Source organism: Microdochium trichocladiopsis (genome assembly GCF_020744255.1).
Source record: "Microdochium trichocladiopsis strain MPI-CAGE-CH-0230 chromosome Unknown B0I36scaffold_10, whole genome shotgun sequence".
Lineage (NCBI taxonomy): Eukaryota > Fungi > Ascomycota > Sordariomycetes > Xylariales > Microdochiaceae > Microdochium > Microdochium trichocladiopsis.
The window spans coordinates 1,657,122-1,675,264 of record NW_025763553.1 but is presented as its reverse complement, the minus strand read 5'-3'; the positions used below and the strand labels follow the sequence as shown (position 1 = coordinate 1,675,264).

The following is an 18,143-nucleotide window of genomic DNA, read 5'->3' as shown; positions in this document are numbered from 1 at the left end:
CCTATACCGCCCAGACTCAGTGTGGTTGTGGACGAGATGGAGCTGACGAAGAGGAATGAAGAATCATGTGCTGCCAAAGCTCCAACAACAGCGATGCGCGAGGTAAGAAGCCCAGAAAGCGTGGTCTTGCTCGCTTGTGGGTTTTGTTTGGGGGTGTTGGATGCACAGGTTGGTGAGAAAGTGATGAGTATTGCCAGTGAGGAGGGGTAATTGCTCTTGAAGAAAACAATGTCCCACTGTCCGCTGCGCGTTGGGCAACAGGCTCTTGGTGGCAGTCAAGGCGGCAAGGGAGGTCGTGCGGGTTGCTACGGGAGCGATACAGTCGCCTGGTAACTGAGTGCCTGGGCAACGGGTAGGTATTGTATCGCCGCAGGGTCCTTTCATCAGGGTCAACAATGTGCTTTTCCCCAATGGACCGGCACCAGCGACACGCCTTCAAAGAGCTTCCACAATAATGATTGACGTTCCTGCTCGCGTTCATGGATATCCGCTTGCCTGCCAGACAGTGCCCTCTTGTCCTGTAATTGCAACTACACCTTACTGGCCAGCCACGGCCAAGATTTGAACTTTAGAAAAACCCTTGAGTCAGGGAATGGCAGATCGGGCAGGCTCCTGGGCATGGTCAGCACTTGCCTGACCTTTGAACCCAGCTGCGGCAATTTGCACAATTCCACTTGTATTCGTGGGTGTTGCGATGGGTATGGTGGCATATCAGCCGCTGTGAGCACGGCCATGCACAGGCCGAATTGGCCAATCGTTCACTCGAGCATCTCCGGCTGGAGGGCGTTGCCCTTTGTTTGCTGCATCGCAAGTGTCATTGTCAGAGGCCAAACTCGTCTTAAATATCTTCAAGGCCTTGAAACCATGGAAAGTCAGAGCGTGGTTCTCAGGTATTCTCGGTACCGGTAATGACTTCTTGTGGCTGAAAGGATTGGAAGTTCTTGCAGGACACGATGATCAAGACGCAGATATCTACAGGACTGTGTCATGTCATAGTGAAGAGGACGACTCTGAAGGCAGAGTGCCAGCCAATCTAACTGAACAAAAGGCACGTAGAGAGGCTTTCCATATTGCCCTTGTTTGAGACGTTCCAATGTTGTCCATGAAGTTGGTGGAGCCTCCAAAAGGGCCCGCTTGAATGTGGATCCTGGCGGCTGATTCGTCCGGTGGATGCACTAACAGTCATGTGTGGATTCTTGCTGCCCAGCATGATAGTGCTCTAAGATACTGCTGCGTAATTGGCCAGCTGGAGCAGAGTTTTGCTGGCGACTTCCGATTAAAGCCTCCTCCCGGCCTCCTGCATTCTCGCCGCAACCTTCTCCTCAACCACTTCTCGCCCTGTTCGTGCCTCCGAGGGTCGTCTTCTCCCGCTCTCTTCCATCACACAACCAACCCAAAACCGCGTCGTTCATCGCGCGTGATTTTATCAGCTCTTGTCGATTACGCACACCTCGGATCTCTTGCAACCACAGCCTGCGACACTGAACCTTGAGACTGCCTGCGACCACTTCTCGCAAACAACCAGACGCCTGCCTCGCTCATTACCCCAGCATTGTCACAAGCATAAAGCTGGCCTGACTGATCAGTGAATCTGGGAGACGCAGCCTCTGTGTATCAGGCCTCACTCGTTGAACTCGGCAACCTGTTCCGTGCTCGCCTCTGCTTGAACGCGTCTTTGTCACATCGATCGCATTCTCTACAGCGCCCTTGACACTCGCATGCTTTGACTGTCTGCCTTTGGACGATTTCGCTGCATGAACTCGCACCTGCCTTGACAAAGAAAAAGCCACGACACGACACGCCGACTGTTTGTCCTTCCGTGTTCGATATCTGCTGTGTTCGCATTCTAAGAGACACTTCTGAAAAAGGACTCGCTCTGGTGCTTCTTGTGCAACGAGGAATCTCTCCTGTCAGCATTCTGCTAGTGCCGTTCAAGGCCAACACTGAAACCTGAATCGCAAAGATGGCCGAACCCCCAAGAAGCATTGAGTCCATCCTCGCAGCCCTAGGTAGGTTCCGACTCGCTTTCCCGCTGACCGTCCCCGGTAGTGGCCTCCCTCACTGCCTCTCTTTTGTTTCGCGATCTGGAATCTGACCGTTCGTTCCGTTCTTGATAGCTGCTCAACGACCGCCGGCTACGTCGACCCCAAACCAAGCTCAGCCGCCTCACCCAGCGCCTGCCTATAGTCCTGCACCTGGAGCTTATCCCCCTGGAGCCCCTCCAGGTCCCGCGCCTCCTTCGTATGCTGGCGCGTATGGCTTGCCTCAACCCTCCTCGTCCGGAACTTTTGATCTGAGTGCCATCAAGCCTGTCAATTCTGGGTCTGTCAACATTGCCGATGCCATTGCTCAGGCGAAAGCCTATGCTGCTGACAAGGGCATCACGCCGTACCAACCTCCTCCCGGAGCCTATGCTGGCCATAACCCACACCCCGACTCGCGGCAGTTCAGATCGCGTTCTCGTTCTCCGAATGCGCGCCGTGATGCGTACAATGACAACTACAACCCGTACAGAGATGAACGTCGTGATGATCGCGGTGGCCGCTCTCGTGATTATGGTCGCGATCGTTCTCGGTCACCTGGTGCTCGCGGACGCTTCTCTCCCCGTGGCGGTCGTGGTGGTGGCGGTGGTGGCGATGATGACACTGACACCATCGAGATTGAATCCAGCCTTGTTGGTCTCATCATAGGCAGGCAGGGCGAGAACCTCCGTCGCGTCGAGTCGTCAACTGGTTGTCGCGTGCAATTTGTCCCTCCAACTGACAAGGCCCAGCCGTTCCGCCAGTGCAAAATCACCGGCCCTCGTGCTGCCCGTGCTGATGCAGCGGCACAGATCAACAGGATCGTTGAGGACAGCGGCATGGGCGCTCTTGCTCGCGCCGGCATGAACCAAGCCGGTGGTCGTGGCGGTCCCCCCGGGGCTGGTCCAGAAGCCCCGGTCCCCCAGGACGGTGAGGATTGCATGCAGATCATGGTACCTGACCGCACTGTTGGCCTCATTATTGGACGCGGTGGTGAGACTATCCGCGACTTGCAGGAGCGCAGTGGCTGCCACATCAATATCGTCGCTGAGAACAAGAGCGTGAACGGCTTGCGACCTGTGAATCTCATTGGAACCCGTGAGGCTGCTGCCCAGGCCAAAGAGCTCATCCTCGAGATTGTGGACAGCGATAGCCGCAACGATGGCGGCCCCAAGGGCGGCGGCCGTCCTCCTCGCAGTGACCATGGCCGTGACCAGCAGGGCGGATATGGCGGTGGCGGCTTCTCCGGCGGTGGCGGTGGTGACAAGATCAATGACCGCATCTACGTTCCATCTGACGCCGTTGGCATGATCATTGGCAAAGGAGGCGAGACCATTCGTGAGATGCAGAACTCGACGGGATGCAAGATCAACGTTACCCAGTCATCCGGACCTGGTGAGGTTGAGCGTGAGATTGGTCTTGTCGGCTCCCGCGACTCCATTGAGCGCGCCAAGCGAGCGATCGAGGACAAGGTTGACGCAGTGGTAAGTAGCACAACGTGCGTTATTTCCCATGAACATTTCACTAACGCAAATTGCAAGCAACAGAAGAACAATGGCGGAGGCCCACGTGGAGGTGGTGGTGGTGGACGCCCGGGCGGCCGCCGCGACTACGACAACCCGACCTATGGCGCGCCACAAAACAACACCGCGCCAGTTGCTGCCGCGCCGGCCGGTGCCGCTGCTGCTCCTGGCGGCGAGGACCCTTATGCACCTTGTAAGTCCAGTGAGCTCTACAGTTGGGATTGACATGAAAACTAACCCATGTACAGATGGTGGATACCAAGCGTATCTTGCGCTGTGGTACCAGTCGATTGCTGCTCAACAACAGCAGGGAGGTGCCAAGCCTCCTGGTGCCTGAACGTGGACCATCTCCTGCAACCGACTGTACATTATGTGAAAATCGCCATCCAAACCTCAACTGCATCACGGCGCTGAGGCCCGTTGCAGCCCAATCTCGCATCATACTCGTTCTCTGTACATACATAGTAAGCGCATCCGGCCGGCCTGGCGAGATGGTGGTTGGCACAAGCATACACTGGTGAAATGGCGTCTGGCGAAACTGGTTAAAACTAGGAAACGTGGAAGGGCCACGAGATATGGGGCTACCTTTGATATTTGGACACATGCTGGACGGGCCACTCAGGCCGAGCCTTGCGTCCAGCCTGATTTTGCATCCATGACATTTGATATCAAGGAAGAAAAATTACTTAATGCAAATATCTGACTTTGACTATGAGCCTCGATCGATGTGACTTGATTCGCACGGAGTCCTATGCGAACCGACACTTGGAAGAATACGGGAATCTTTCAGAGATGGTCCTCAGTTCTTGGATCTGAACCGTGCAAGACCACTGGATGAGATTGAATAATGAAATATTTACTGAAGTTAGTTGCCATGACCAGAAATGGGAGAACCAACGGCTGTAAAAGATGGCCATCAAGCGGACCAGCCAGAAGCAGCCCTGCAAGAGAATCCCTTGCAAGTACCCGCAGGCATGCATGGATGCATGAGGCAAGCGTCTAGACGCTGCCGCCCCACCCGGGGACGAGTCGTTGCGCAGGCTGGAGGCAGAGGCTCGGTAGTTGGGCTCGGTGGTTGGTTGCGCCGTGGGAGCGACGGCCGGCGCCATGTACGGCCGGTCTTTTGTGGGGAAAAGCGGCATGGCCGTCCGTTACTTTTGCAAGCCAGCCAGCGAGCGACATAGGGACCATGGGTGCCGCCCTAGTTTAGCCGGCTGTGAGGGGAGACAAGTTTGACTTGGATTTGTGAGACAGATGCAGGTGCACTGCTTGAACTGATTAGTATGATTGGGGAAGACAGTTTATATAGAACTCCAGCAACTTTGTTTATGGATGGTTCAGCTGCTCGATTGGTGGGCTGTGGCATATGGTGTGTCAGACTGCAGAGGCTTCTTCTACTGGTTTGGAGTATGTCCCCGTGCAATGAGAGCGTACTTGATGACAGCGAATAGCCGGCAAGCATGTGCGGGGTTCTCCAAATGGGATTCTTGTGCTGTGAGGACATACTATGTCACTCAACTCTGGCGGCGGCCAAGCAACTCACGATGCCCGGTGAGACAGATGCCTTGGAGAGCACAGCTTATACTTGAAGTGAAGCCCGACCTCGAGCGCAGTAAGACAAGCGAAGCGAGGCTGTTACCAGGTCGATATCGGCGGCGATGTGGATGCCCAGGGGGGGCTCGCTCGAGCTAAAGTAGAAGAATGGAGAGCCCCTCAGTGAGGGGAACGCCTCCGAGTCGGGGAAAACAATCGGACCAAATATAAAGGGGACCGCATCGTGTCGGGTGGTTGAAATTCTGAAAAGGACCCTGGGCTGCTCCTGTTCTTTTTTCTCTCTCCTTCGTCCGATCCTCCCTTCCCACAAACCACTCCTCGACCCTTCCAATCATCACCACCACCCATCTCCTCCTCCCACAAGTCACGATGCCTCTCCCCACTGGCGTCTACCGTGCCGACCATGTCGGCTCGTTCCTGCGGCCCGCCGAGGTTCTCGAGGCCCGCGACCAGCAGGCTGCCGGCACCATCACCGCCGCCCAGCTGCGCGAGGTCGAGGACAAGCACATTGCCCAGGCCGTCCAGGAGCAGATTGCCGCCGGCCTGCGGTCCATTACGGACGGCGAGTTCCGGCGCGAGTGGTTCCACGTCGACTTCCTGCGGCACCTGGGCGGCATCGAGCTCCGGGGCGCCATGACCTCGACCAACGTGAGCGTCGGCGGCACCATGCCCCCGCGGCTCGTCGTCGTCGACAAGATCAGCCACGACAAGCCCATCCAGGTCGACGACTTCCGCTTCCTCGAGTCCCAGATCGCCGCCAACCCGGCCTCTGCCGACAAGAAGATCACGACAAAGGTCTGCATCCCGTCGCCGACCATGATCCACTTCCGCAACTCGCGCGAGACCATCAGCGCCGACGCCTACCCGACCCTGGAGCCCGCCTTCTTCAACGACGTGGCCCGCGTCTACCAGGAGGAGATTGCGGACCTCTACGCCGCCGGGTGCCGCTTCGTCCAGCTCGACGACACCAACCTCGCATACCTCTGCGACCCCAAGATGCGCGCCGAGGCCGAGCAGCGCCACAACGGCGACGCCGACTCCCTCACCCGCCAGTACGCCAGCCTCATCAACGCCGCCCTCAGCAAGAAGCCCGCCGACATGACCATCGGCATCCACCTCTGCCGCGGCAACCACCGCTCCCAGTGGTTCGCCCAGGGCGGCTACGAGCCCGTCGCCGAGGTCCTCTTCAAGGAGCTCAACGTCGACGCCTACTTCCTCGAGTTTGACGACGCCCGCTCCGGCGACTTCTCCCCGCTGCGCCACCTCCCCGACAACAAGATTGTCGTCCTCGGCGTCATGGGCAGCAAGAAGCCAGAGCTCGACGACAAGGCCGAGATCATCCGCCGCCTCAAGGAGGCCGCCGAGTTCTGCCCCCGCGGCCTCGAGCAGCTCTGCCTCTCCCACCAGTGCGGCTTCAGCTCCACAAAGGAGGGCAACAACCTGTCCCGGGAGGAGCAGTGGGCCAAGATCAGGCTCGAGGTCGAGATCGCCAAGGAGATGTGGGAGGATGCGTAAACCGCCTCCCTCCCATCGTGATTGGAAGGCGTGCGGTTGGGTGTTGGGGCGTTCTAGGTCTGGGTTCAACGCGGAGAGGTGTTGGGCCAAGAACAATCAATGTGTATATATAAATATCATTTCTCTAGATAAGGGGAAAACCGGGAAAGGGGCAAAAGGAGCAGCATCAGCAGCAGGAGCGGCAGAAGATACCACTTAACACAGTATGACTGAATGAGAGAACGAAGCGAGGCCGGGCACTCAACTTAGCCTGGCGATGAAAAGTTATCGCACAACCCCAGACGAGGCTTTACACGAAGCTGATGTCTCCTGTCAATATCCTCAAATGCATGCCCAAAGTGCAATATTGAGTGTGAAGCGACACCATGTGAGCAATGTCCATGCACTACTTCCCATTCGCAACGAGGGTCATATGTAACTGTATCATTCTATATTTCTTTTTGACTGCTACAGCTCACTAAGATCAGCTTACATACTCACTCCCTCGAGCGACAAAACTATTCTATCCGAATCCGTACCCGATTTGTGTCCATTCCTATCTACGAGGGGTCTATAAGGGGCATTGGTCAGTCACAAAGGTTCGAACGGGCGCCATGGGCGTGGGTCCCGAGGCGTCGAGTAGACCCGGACTTGTTCGTCAACCTGGCTTTGAAGTGGGAAACTTGCTATGTTCATATATTTCATTGTTAGTTGCATGTTCTATTCCTGGGAATATCATGGGCGCGCGCAGGAGCGGTGAACTTTTTATTGGGTGGCCCCCTTGATTCTTTGATATTCTATAGTCTACAGAAGCTCTGAGAAGCTGCGAGGCTGTCACTAGGCAATGCCTCCTTTTTCTATCGCGGCACCGGACCGACCCTAAATTTCCCTTGACAGGCCTCCACTACGGCCATGAGCTATTCCTGCTGTCCACCAGTGTGATTTCCCGGGGACGTGCCTCGAGACGACGTGATCCAACCGGAGCCGCTGCCGTGTCAAGTGGCGGGTGATATACGACACTTTTCTGCGCCTTGGTGCCGTCCAGGTTGTACGTTGTGCCAGTCAGTTTGACGGTGAGCTCAGTACGGTCGTTATTCCAGGTCGCACCGGTCCACGAATACCGCGACTCCATGGGGAGAAAACCGTTCCCGTCTCGGCCCGCCTCCTCAACCGCCACGAGGATCCCGATGCTTAGCCGCACTGTCTTCTCCTTGGAGGTGGACCCGCACTTATGTGCGGCCCGGCCCAGCATCTCACGTAAATCCTGGCAGCGCCGCCGAAGCCCTTTCTCCCGGCACTTTTGCGACAGGTATTCCACTGCCGGAACAATCGAGTCGTCGAAAATATGCTCATCATTCTTGCCCGACTGGGACCGTGGTATCGCCATGGCAGACTCGACGAAGTCTAGCGCTTCGCTAAACAGTGGCGTGTGGGCGTCCCAGGCCATCATGGTAGGATCGGCAAAGCATAGAACCATGCCGAGCAGGGTTTGGATGGCGACAAGGCTCAGCATCAGTGATCGTCTTTTGGCGGGGTCTGTCTCCGCTGCAAGAATCTTCTTCATAGTACCTTCCCAGTAGTTGAGATTGGTTATGATGACGCTCTGTTGCCACGCAAATCGCTTTGGATCGATGGGTATGCCTTCTTCTTCTGCCTGTGTGCAGCGAAGCATCCAGAGGGCATAGTATGTGCTGGCCTTGTCCCACACAAGCCGCAGGGCGCGCATGGACTGTGAAGTCTGTGGGATGTCCATCGTCGGCGGTGTTGAGTAGACTGGGAATGGAACGCGCTTCATGGTAGGATACAGCGGTATTGATAATGCCGACATGGAGGCCCGCCGCGGCAGGAGGTATTCCGCAATGGCAATGCCTTCATCGTCAACATTGGCAGCGATGCGATTGCCCTTGCGATTGAAGCAAACGAGATGGCTGCTGAGGACGTGTACAGCGTTCGCCAGAAGTATGTCGACGGCGCTGGCGTTGTCCAGCATGCTCTCAAAATTGATGAATATGAACGTCGTCAGCAGCACGCCCCGCGGGTTGCGTGTGACGCCATCCTGGGCAAGACTCTTCCGTAGCAGCCTCAGCGATGTCGTGTAGTGTAAGACGGCAGCTTGATAGTGTGTATTGGCAAGAAACCCAGGAGCAGTCAGATTCAGCCGCCGGACGCTGGGGTCAGGATTGCCGTGGAGGGCCTTGGACAGGGCACCAAGGGCCATGAGGCCGTGCCGGACGCCGTCGTCGCGCATGCTCTCGCGAAGCATTGCGCGGCCCCACAGGTCCGGATGGGCCAGCTCGACATTGGCAATGAGGCGGAACTGGTCAAAATAGGCGGCCTCGATGGCCGTCGTCCGCGGGCCAAAGCCTACGCCGCGCGGGACGCCGACGAGCTCGACATGGTTGCGCTGAACGGGCTGGATGGTGGCCAAGGGCCTGGATTGTTCCGATGCGCGGGGCTTGCTGCGCCGGACCTGCTTCTTGCGCTCGAGGATGATATACTGGCAATCGGCGCTGCTCTTGGAGCAGGTGGAGCAGGCGGGCCTAGCCTCGTCACACTTGATATGGCGCTGTAGGCAAAGGCACGTCAGGATGGCCCAAGACGAAGCAGCGACGTGGCGAGAAACAGAGGCAGTGGGCGATGAGGACGAACCTGCTTGCACCTAGCGCAACCGGTGCGGACCTTTGGCTTGCTTGCCCGCTTCTGGGGTGCTGGGCTGGTCGATGCTCGAAAAAAGTCCATCGCGGGTAGATATCGTGGTGTTCGAGACAGGATGCCTTTCTCATCATGGCTGGCAGATTGGTCCTCGGTGCGCCGGTGGTCAGCTCATTTATTTATCTGTCATTGCGACGGCTTAAGTCTCGGTTATGGCGCGATTCTGTCCAGCATGTGCTCCTTGTTCCTCAAAGACCGCTTGGGGCTGAGCAGCCAATCGCCTGTCGTGATGTGGCGCGATCACAACTGTGAGGCATCCTGGAAGTGCGCGAGTTGGGCCATGATGCTCTGGGTCTTGCTGATGCCATCACGATGTGCAAATCTGACGGCGACGCCATCCCTGATGCCGATAAGGCCTTGGCCATCAGCACTGCACCCTGACTGACCAGCGTGCTTCAGATTAGCACCAGGACATATGACAGGGAGGGGGGAGCGGAGGGATAGACGGAGTACCGTGCTGACAGAGGCTGTGCTATGCGATCGCACCCTGGCTGCAGCAGGGTCTGGGCCGTCGGGAAAAATACCTAGAGTGGACGATCTAGACGTGCCGAGCGTCGCGGAGCTCAACGCCCGCCGGCAGGGCATGAGATGAAGTAAGCCGGCAGCCAGATGCGGCTCGGCTCCATCGTGGCATCTCCTGCCGTGGTGGATGATTACTTGAGTACTTATTAAGGTAAGTACGTATCTTGAGCTAAGGAATAAGTAATGCTCTGGTGGGCAGGTGCGGCGGTGGGCCCCCATACTCCATCGTGACGTCATCCGGCAACTGCAGCAGCATCATCATCGCAACTGCCAGCCCGTGACAGCACGCATGCAGCTCAGGCACGTCGAATCGACTGGCCCGGACTGGTCAATCTGCTCCACGATCCCCATCCATCGCTATTTGTCTCCCGTCCTTCTCCTCTCCTACTTGCCAATTGGTTCTTTCCCCTCATCACTCTTCCCTCCTCGACACTTCTCCTCTCCTCTACTAACCCTCTCTCTCTCCCCTAAAGACACCATACCCTCCACATCGCCTCAGCAATCATGCTTCCCAGAGTCCTCGTCAGAGCTTCCGCCACCCGGGCCGTCGCCAGGCAGCCTGCTATTGTTCCTCGCACCTTCGCCACCACCTCGGCGGCCCTGAAGCACAAAGAGAGTGCTGACCGTAAGTGCACCTCTTGATACTCCGGCGAGAGTTGTGTGCCCATGGCTTGGGGCCTACATGGCCCCGTTCAGCTGGGACCATACTTCCAACCAAGAGACGCAGGCTGGTCACGAACAGAAGCCTCGTGCGAAACTGCAGACTGGTCAATCAAACACACTCTCGCACATACCAATTGCCACTGGAGCAGAATAGCACTAACAACATGGTCCCTCCTTCGCGGCCGCATTTTCTACAGCCGATTCCCCCGAGTACGACCCTGAGAAGCACAAGCAGGACTCGCTTGCCAAGCAGAAGTCCGGCAAGGGCCACTGGAAGCCCGAGCTCGCCTCGGAGAGCGAGGAGGCCGTCAAGGCCGACCGCAACGAGCACGAGGACATCAGCAAGCTCCAGGAGCGCACAAAGGCCGCTGCCGAGGAGAACAAGAAGGCCGGCACCAGCATGCGCGACGGCATGTAAAGAAAAGGGGCCGCGCAATCCACATTCTTGAGCTGGGAGGATACCGGGCCCAAGGATGCAGCATCAAGAAACCTTTGTTATCTAATTGAGCAGATCGGTCACCCCTTTGGTATGGTTCATTTGTTCTTGTTGTCGAATGAACATTGACGCGCAACGAGGGCGATTTTCCACCTTTGGAAAAGAAAAAGAAAAAGAAAATGGGCGAGGCACAATGTAATGTCCAAGAATCTAGCAAATCACATCATTGCTAGATACAGCCCAGTATTGTACGATTTATCGGCGGCCTATGAGGGTGCTGCAAGTAGCGAAATATGAAAACAAAATCCGCAACCGATGCTTATCCGCGGGATTGAATGTTTGGCTGACTTGAGACACGGAGCGGCAGAGGGACAGACAAGCAGCATTCAACTTCGAGCTCGAAGGCGTGCTTTTATTTGTATGTACTCGTATACTAAGCTCAGTTGCATGCCAAGCTTTACATCTCGGTATATAAGGTTGAACCATCCACTTGTTTCCCAAAGGTCAGAAAGAAGCTGAAATCAAAACGCCAATCAACACCATAGCAATGCCTTGAGTAACAAAAGAGAAGAAAAACGGACAAGCCAGACACCAGAAACACACCGGACCAGGCCGTAACTTAATCAGTTCTAGACGCAGCCCTGGTTTGTGCCCCCCGATATTGCATGGGCGAGGCCGCCGACTGAGCCCACGATGTGGTCGGTCCCACACGAGATTAGCTTTAAGCCAAAGTCGCAGCACCAGGGCAGCAGACACCTTCTGAACCCCTCTTCTTTTTTAACTTATTTAGTGATGGCGATCAGGAGCACCAGTATCACAATCAGCGCAATGATGATGACCATCTGCTTGCTCTCCCCGGCGGCCCGGCTGATGCGGTTGACCTGGCGCTTGGCGCGGTCGAGGCGACCCTGGTGCCGGTCCACGGCGGCGTCGACGTCGTCGAGGATGGCGACCTGGTCGTCGAGCTCGTCGCCAATCTGCATGCTGAGCTCGCGCTGGCGGGCGATGCTAGCGCCCAGCCGGTCCAGCTGCTCGTCCTGCTGGTCCAGCACGCGCTGGTGGTACGCGTGGATCTGCACGTTGGACATTTGCGACGCCGTGTCGCGGTAGCCCTCGCCCTCGGGCTCGTCCGTGTAGCGCGACCCGAAGAGCTGGGCTTCCAGGTCGTCCTCCTCGCTGCTGCGGCCGCCGCCATTGGGAGACGACGAGGAGGCGGCAGCAGGGTTGTCGCTGAAGCGCACGGATTTGGAGGCCGAGGAGGCGGTGCGGTTGCCAGACATGGCGCCGCCCGGTCGTCGCGGGTTTGTGGCTGCGTGCCGGAAGTCCTCCGACAGGGCCGGGTCGTTGGGCTGCATGAGCGAGGACTCGGTGGCGGGCGAGGCGAAGCCGTGGAACTGCGAGGTCAGGTCGTCGTATTGCTTCTGCAGGCCTGGGAGGGCATCGTCGATTGTGAGGGCGCCACTGTGTTGCGTGTTAGCCAGCTTTGGATCTTTGAGATGGAACGTCCCATCGTGTCCGAATATCGTCTTCGTCCCTCAACAGCACTTTTGCGAACGGCGCGGTGTGACCGCTTTCGATTGTGGTAAATAGGCAGTGGCGCAAGAGCGGGCGAAATGCCTCGGGGCGCGCACCCCTTCCAGTAGTGCCGACTTCATAAACTTTGTCGACATCCAAGGACCAGGGACGGCAATTTTTTTGAAGCTATTAACGAAGGGCCACCTACTCTTCATCCCCAGCCTCCTCCAGCCTGGCCTGCTCCGTCCGGAGTGCTGCCAAGCCGTCCTTGAACTGCTCAAGCGAGCGCGAGATGTGCCCGTCTTTGGAATCCCCACCAAGGTCGAGCGTCTTGGCGCGCTGTCGCTCGAGCAGCGACAGCTTGATGTGGTCCGCGAGGAGGAACAGCTGGTTGGGGTTCTTCGACATGACTGGCAGTCCACCTCGAGCGCGACAAAGCCGATCGGGAAGGGTGGTTCGATAAAGAGCTCGGGATTATGCGACGAGGGTGCGGCGCGCGCGCGGGTGCTGGCGGCGAGGGGGGCACACAGTATAGCCGAATGCCTGTGACAGGCTGCGAAAAAGAATAGCGAGTGGTCCGTAGGCACGGGATGAGCGATGGCGATAGTTTGTTGGTCTGACAAAGATGGAATTGTCGAGTCGAGAATGCAAGCAGGTGCAGCCTGCGTCATGGGGGCCGCTGGGTGGTGGAGATTGGCTCCTGCTTCCGCCCCCCTCAGGTCTGTGATCCGGCAGCCTGCAGATCCGGATCCAGGCTCCCGCTTTTGGGGATCCGGCGCATTCGGCAACCTGGCGACGGCTTCATTTCTGCTCAATTCCGAATTTTCACAATGTATAGAGGGTAGACGACAAGTTTATAAAAATACTGGTTTTTTTTGTGTTTTCTATGTTTTTTTGTGCTTTTCTGGGTTTTCTTCCGCTCCGAAACAAACAAGAATTCCTCCTTTCTTACAGCTGATTGCCTGGAGAAAACCGTCAATCATTCGTCATCCTTCTCAACTTGACGACTTCTTCCAGGATCAACTCACTCCAGGCGTTCTCTTGCCCCAGAAAGGAGGAAAGGAAAAAGAAAGGAAAAAAAAAGAAAGAAAAACAAGATAGGAGAACAAACATCTTGCCTCTTCATCCTAGCTCAATGACAGATCCTCTCATGAGGTGGCATCCAGTTTGGGCAGATGACGGATATCTCGCCAAGAACACGATCTGCAACCTGTCCAAGATGACAAATATGCCAAAGACGCCTTCCCAAGATGCGGCCGCCATTTCGCCTCGATGTAATCAATAACAATGCCAAATTCCTCGTTGCGCCTTGCTCTCAAAACAATGCTCTTGCGGTCCCTGTGCGACATGGCAAAAGACGCGCCAACGCGAGAGGGGGACCCGGGGTATCATCATGCTTCCGTGAAAAAATCAAAACACCTCAACGAAATCACACATTCTCGAATGCAAATCCACCAGAGGGGTCACGTTGTGCCTTACAAGCATTCAAGAACAAAGACAGAAGTAGTAAGGACAAGGCTCAGCTTCTCCCACTTAACGCAGGTTCTTGCGCGACGCGATCCGGCGTGCAACTTTCATGAACCGGTTCGGGGAGGGGGCCTCTTGCTCGGGCGCCACATCACGACCTCTCAGGGAGTCGTGGCCGACAGCATTGTGAGCATCGTCATGGGCGGCATCGAAATCATCAAAGGTGTACTCCTGACGCAGCGACGAGGAGACAGCAGGTCGGTTGTTGATACTGCCGCCGTGAGAGCTGACACCGTAGAGGGGGATCTCGGTGAACCCATCGTCATCTGCGAGGGGAGAAGCGTTGGTAGCGGGACCTGAACTGCTGTAGTTCCCACGGGTCCGACCAGGACTGGGAGTAGTAATGGCATTGTTGTCGCAAGGCAGCGAGAGCGCGCTGCTGTTGTTGTGGTTATTGCTGAGTAGGGCACCGTTTTCGCGCAACTTGCTGCTTGTCATGTCGGGACTGCTCGAGTTGAATGAGAAGTCGAAGATTCTGGGGTTGCTGAGGTTGCGACCACTGTCCAAGTACATTCCATTGGGCCGGGGAAGCTCATCACCGGCAGCATTGCTGGGAATAGCAGCGGCAGTCTTGAGCGTCTGAGCGTCATCCGCAGCAGAACCGGTAAGCAGATCAGCCTTGGAGGCAGAGAAGTCCTTTTCACCCAGCTTGGTCAAGTCAGCACCAGGCGCGAGAGTTGTGTCAGCAGAGTCGCTGAAGATGCCCTTCTCGCGAGCCTCGACAGTCTTGCGCATCATGAACGACTGAGCCTCGGCTTCACGGCCAGCCTTGATGACAGCCTCATCAAACTCTTCAGCGGTAATGACTCCAGCCTTGCCGTTGTTCTCAAAGTATGGTCCGGTGGCGACACGCTCGCAAGGGTCAACAAAGCTCTTATAGACCTTGGCCTGTTTAGTCGCAGGGGTTTCCTTCAGAATCTGGCGCTGCCGCTCGAGCACTTGGTGATGCTCCTCGCGTTTGATGCATTCGGCCTCGCGGATCGTGGCCTCACGCTCAACGATGATGTTGAAGTAGTAGGCTACCTCCATCACGGCACTTTGGGCTTCAGGAGACGCATCAATGAGCTCCAGCAGGATCTGGCAGTCGATGATCTGCTTGGCAATGACAGAGTCAGGTTGGCCGCAAGCCCGGACCATGATGCTGCGGGCGTTCTGCTTGGCAGAGTGCAAGATACCAGCAATGACGGCCGGATTGTTCTGGGACGGGCCGTGGAAGCGGAACTTGTCGACATGTGCAATGAGGATGTCGATCTGGGTACGGAAGTTGTAGCGGTAGTAAGTTGGCTTCATGTTTCCCTTTGCGACCCACATGTCCTCAATCTTCTTCATCTTGTTGTGGTCCATAAGGTTCAATAGATTCTGCTTGTGGATGAAGGCAGAGAGTGAGGTCACGGCATTGACCTCGACCTCCATCATGGCAAAAGCCTGCTCGCGGGGTCGGAGTGACACAACCAGGGCATTGACCTTGACCCGAGGATTGTACGTAGCGGAGGTCTGGCTCTGAGAACGAGCATGGGTGTTGGTCTTCAACTCATTCGCCTGCGAGGAAATCGTGTCAACAACAGCCTCCCACCGTCGAGGTAGATGCTTTCACTTACCATGTCTTTGGCCTTCTTGAAGAAAGTGCCAAGGGCATCTCTGAACCCAGCCGAATTATCAGATGGTTTGGCCTGGCTTGCAGTGTTCTCCAACCAGCCGCCCTCTCCAAAGAGCTTCTTGCTTTTCGGCTCAAGGGGAGGCAGCCCGTTCTCCTTGAAGTAGCCCGTCAAAGGTGTCGGCTCTGGGCGACAATCGATCATGGTCGCACAGCCGCATTTCTCCTCAATGAGATTTGAATAGCCAAAATCGCGAGCGTCGCCAAGCTTGATGATGGGTCGCGGCTTCTTGCGGGGTTTGGGTTGCGCCCAAGCACCTGAACCAGTGCCGGGGACATCGACGTACCTTGCTGGTCCGCAGCCGTTGCCCTCAAGGTACTGCTGAGGCGCACCCTTGTTCCTCTGGATGCGGTTATAGCCATCGAAGGGGATGTTCACCATGTTATCGGCCTGCTTGGCGGGAATTGTCGTGATGCCGTAGTCGGCATCACTATCAGAATCAGAACTGTAGACCGATGAGACCGGGGCGGGAGCAAACTTGGGGCCGCGGTTGACGGCAGTGGTTCCGCTGTAGTTTGTGAGTGAGGTTTCGAGGGGACGAAGACGGGCAGGCCCCTTCGCTGGCATCTTGCCCTTGCCTTTAGGGTCTGTTGTATGATACTCTCCTCTCAAAGCGGCTTCCAGGTCACCTCTGCCCTTCCAGTCATTGCTGGGACCACCAGGCTGAGACGCAAATGCAGGTGATGAAGCCTGATTGGACCGATAGTCTGGTGCACCATGGAGGCCCTGACGACGGCTGGCATAAACATCGGGCTCAATGAACTGTGTAAAGGTCGTCATGTCACTCTCCGGGCGCAATTGCTTGCTGGGTGGGTACTGGGAACCTTCAGCACGTCGATCGTACCGCTCGTTTAGGAAGTCCTCTGCATCATTGTAGACTCCACGAGGCTGGTCAGGTTGGACCACAGGCTTATAGGGGCTGACTTGCTGATTCTGAGGCTGAAAGTAGCCGGGGCTGGGATTGCGATACATCGCCTCTGGTCGCAGATGGTTGCTCTGGCCAGGGCGACAGGAATGCGCACCGGGTCCCTCGCGATTACGCACCATGTCTCTGCCGTGAAAGGTTTCATGACTGGGCTGTCGAATCTTGAAGCCAGGGTTTGGGCCATAACGACTCTCGAGTTGTCTCTCGTAGTCCGAGTCGGCTTGCTGGTGGCAACTTTGGCTCGAATCTTCGGGCCTGCGGAACATAGCATCATGACTTGCCGTGTAAGGGTCATCATGGCCATCGTGACGGCGTCGAGTGGCAGAAAACTCGGCCTCTCTGTCGGGCCATCTGTTGCTATGAATGGCAGGAGTTATGGGTGTAACAGGAGCGGGTGTCAACGGAATGTTAGAGGGACCTGCACTTCCCAAATCATTGGTGCCGCGGAACTCGCCAACAGTTCCGCGGGATTGCTCTGTTCGCTCTTGGCCGTGGAAGAACGAGGAGAAGCTTTCCTGTGGGTGAATGACCGGCTCAGTTTCAGTGTGCGAATCGCTGCAACAGTTTGGGCCGACGCAAGGCCCTGGGCCACCACCCTCAAATTGCTTGAGATCGTAGCTCATATTGTCTCATTGGTGAGTGATTACGCTTCCGGCAGGTGCGGAGCCCTTGAGGACTATTACATGTGAGTCGGCGAAATACTGTCAAGACAGTAGGATGGTGCTTACTGACGGAACAAGGTAAACGACGCGCCTCGAGATCCGAGGTTGGTGCGGAACCTTGATCGTGGGCCACAAGGACTTTTTCCTTGTCAGTTCCGTCGACAAGCTGATTGCTGAAGCGTCACGGGTTAGTTGGTATACAGCTCGTACGCTTCATTCGGTTGTGCTTACGTAGAGAGGAAGGCGATGGTGTGCGAATCCTTGGGGGGGATTCTCTCCTTGACGGCAATGCCAACAGACGTGGTGGCCAATCGACTTTGCTGTCATATGGGTTAATCAAAGAAGGCTCTTGGAAAGAGAAATCACGAAGGGAAGCTACGAATTATTGGCGTCGTACTCACTTGCTCAATATCTCTGTGTTGGGCGGTTGTGTCGCGACGCAATGGTCAACAGGACGGGGAAGTCGCGTCCTCTCCACGAGCGACGACGACGACGACGAGGTCGAAGTCTTGCCTCGAGACGGAATGGGAAGTTCCTTTTGTTTGTATCAAGGCGTGGTATTATCACTGAGTGTCCCAGGTGACAAGAATGAAGTGAACAATCGAGTTTGTTTGATCCCGCTTGTCAAGGATGAAGGTGGAAGGAGGGGAGAGTTGAGGACATGGAGGAGGGGTAGGGAGTAAGTGCAGTGAGAGAATCCGGGTGGGCGAAGATCTGAGCTGCTGGTGAGTAGATGCCGTTGCTGTGGAAGCAGAGTCGGGTCTGGATTGATGCTGTCGGTCCCGACAGAAGAGGGGTGCAACTGGATTCACAGCACAGAAGTTGCTTGACGATATGTGCATATCGCAACTGATAAAGAGCAATGGGCGAATGCCAATGCCGCTGCTTCCCAGAAAATATTTTGATTCGGCAAAATACACCAAGTCCAGGAGTA

The 18,143-nt window shown here is 56.2% G+C and overlaps 6 protein-coding genes across 6 annotated transcripts; 3 read left to right on the top strand and 3 right to left on the bottom strand.

Annotated features, from left to right (window-relative positions):
- Window positions 1-1,728: 1,728 nt before the first annotated feature.
- On the top strand, window positions 1,729-4,087 carry B0I36DRAFT_30297 (uncharacterized protein). The gene is made up of 4 exons (XM_046152042.1): window positions 1,729-2,009; window positions 2,118-3,505; window positions 3,563-3,737; window positions 3,793-4,087. The coding sequence occupies exons 1-4, from the start codon at window positions 1,964-1,966 to the stop codon at window positions 3,879-3,881; spliced, it is 1,698 nt and encodes a 565-aa protein (XP_046007428.1). The 5' UTR covers window positions 1,729-1,963; the 3' UTR covers window positions 3,882-4,087.
- Window positions 4,088-5,299: 1,212 nt separating this feature from the next.
- Window positions 5,300-6,989, top strand: B0I36DRAFT_334063 (uncharacterized protein). The gene has a single exon (XM_046155296.1). The coding sequence runs from the start codon at window positions 5,468-5,470 to the stop codon at window positions 6,611-6,613; it is 1,146 nt and encodes a 381-aa protein (XP_046007427.1). The 5' UTR covers window positions 5,300-5,467; the 3' UTR covers window positions 6,614-6,989.
- A 350-nt stretch (window positions 6,990-7,339) lies between these two features.
- B0I36DRAFT_30276 (uncharacterized protein) lies at window positions 7,340-9,411 on the bottom strand. Its single transcript, XM_046152041.1, has 2 exons — window positions 9,242-9,411; window positions 7,340-9,158 (listed from the first exon to the last, which is right to left on the bottom strand). Exons 1-2 carry the CDS (start codon window positions 9,329-9,331, stop codon window positions 7,497-7,499), a joined length of 1,752 nt encoding a protein of 583 aa, XP_046007426.1. The 5' UTR covers window positions 9,332-9,411; the 3' UTR covers window positions 7,340-7,496.
- Window positions 9,412-9,951: 540 nt separating this feature from the next.
- B0I36DRAFT_30267 (uncharacterized protein) lies at window positions 9,952-11,042 on the top strand. The gene is made up of 3 exons (XM_046152040.1): window positions 9,952-9,977; window positions 10,300-10,451; window positions 10,687-11,042. Exons 2-3 carry the CDS (start codon window positions 10,331-10,333, stop codon window positions 10,905-10,907), a joined length of 342 nt encoding a protein of 113 aa, XP_046007425.1. The 5' UTR covers window positions 9,952-9,977; window positions 10,300-10,330; the 3' UTR covers window positions 10,908-11,042.
- Window positions 11,043-11,559: 517 nt separating this feature from the next.
- On the bottom strand, window positions 11,560-13,084 carry B0I36DRAFT_30247 (uncharacterized protein). Its single transcript, XM_046152039.1, has 2 exons — window positions 12,649-13,084; window positions 11,560-12,386 (listed from the first exon to the last, which is right to left on the bottom strand). Exons 1-2 carry the CDS (start codon window positions 12,846-12,848, stop codon window positions 11,708-11,710), a joined length of 879 nt encoding a protein of 292 aa, XP_046007424.1. The 5' UTR covers window positions 12,849-13,084; the 3' UTR covers window positions 11,560-11,707.
- An 889-nt stretch (window positions 13,085-13,973) lies between these two features.
- On the bottom strand, window positions 13,974-17,170 carry B0I36DRAFT_393511 (uncharacterized protein; the record flags this gene model as incomplete). The annotated part of the gene is made up of 2 exons (XM_046161468.1): window positions 13,974-15,506; window positions 15,566-17,170. 2 exons carry the CDS (start codon window positions 17,168-17,170, stop codon window positions 13,974-13,976), a joined length of 3,138 nt encoding a protein of 1,045 aa, XP_046007423.1.
- Between the last annotated feature and the right edge of the window lie 973 nt (window positions 17,171-18,143).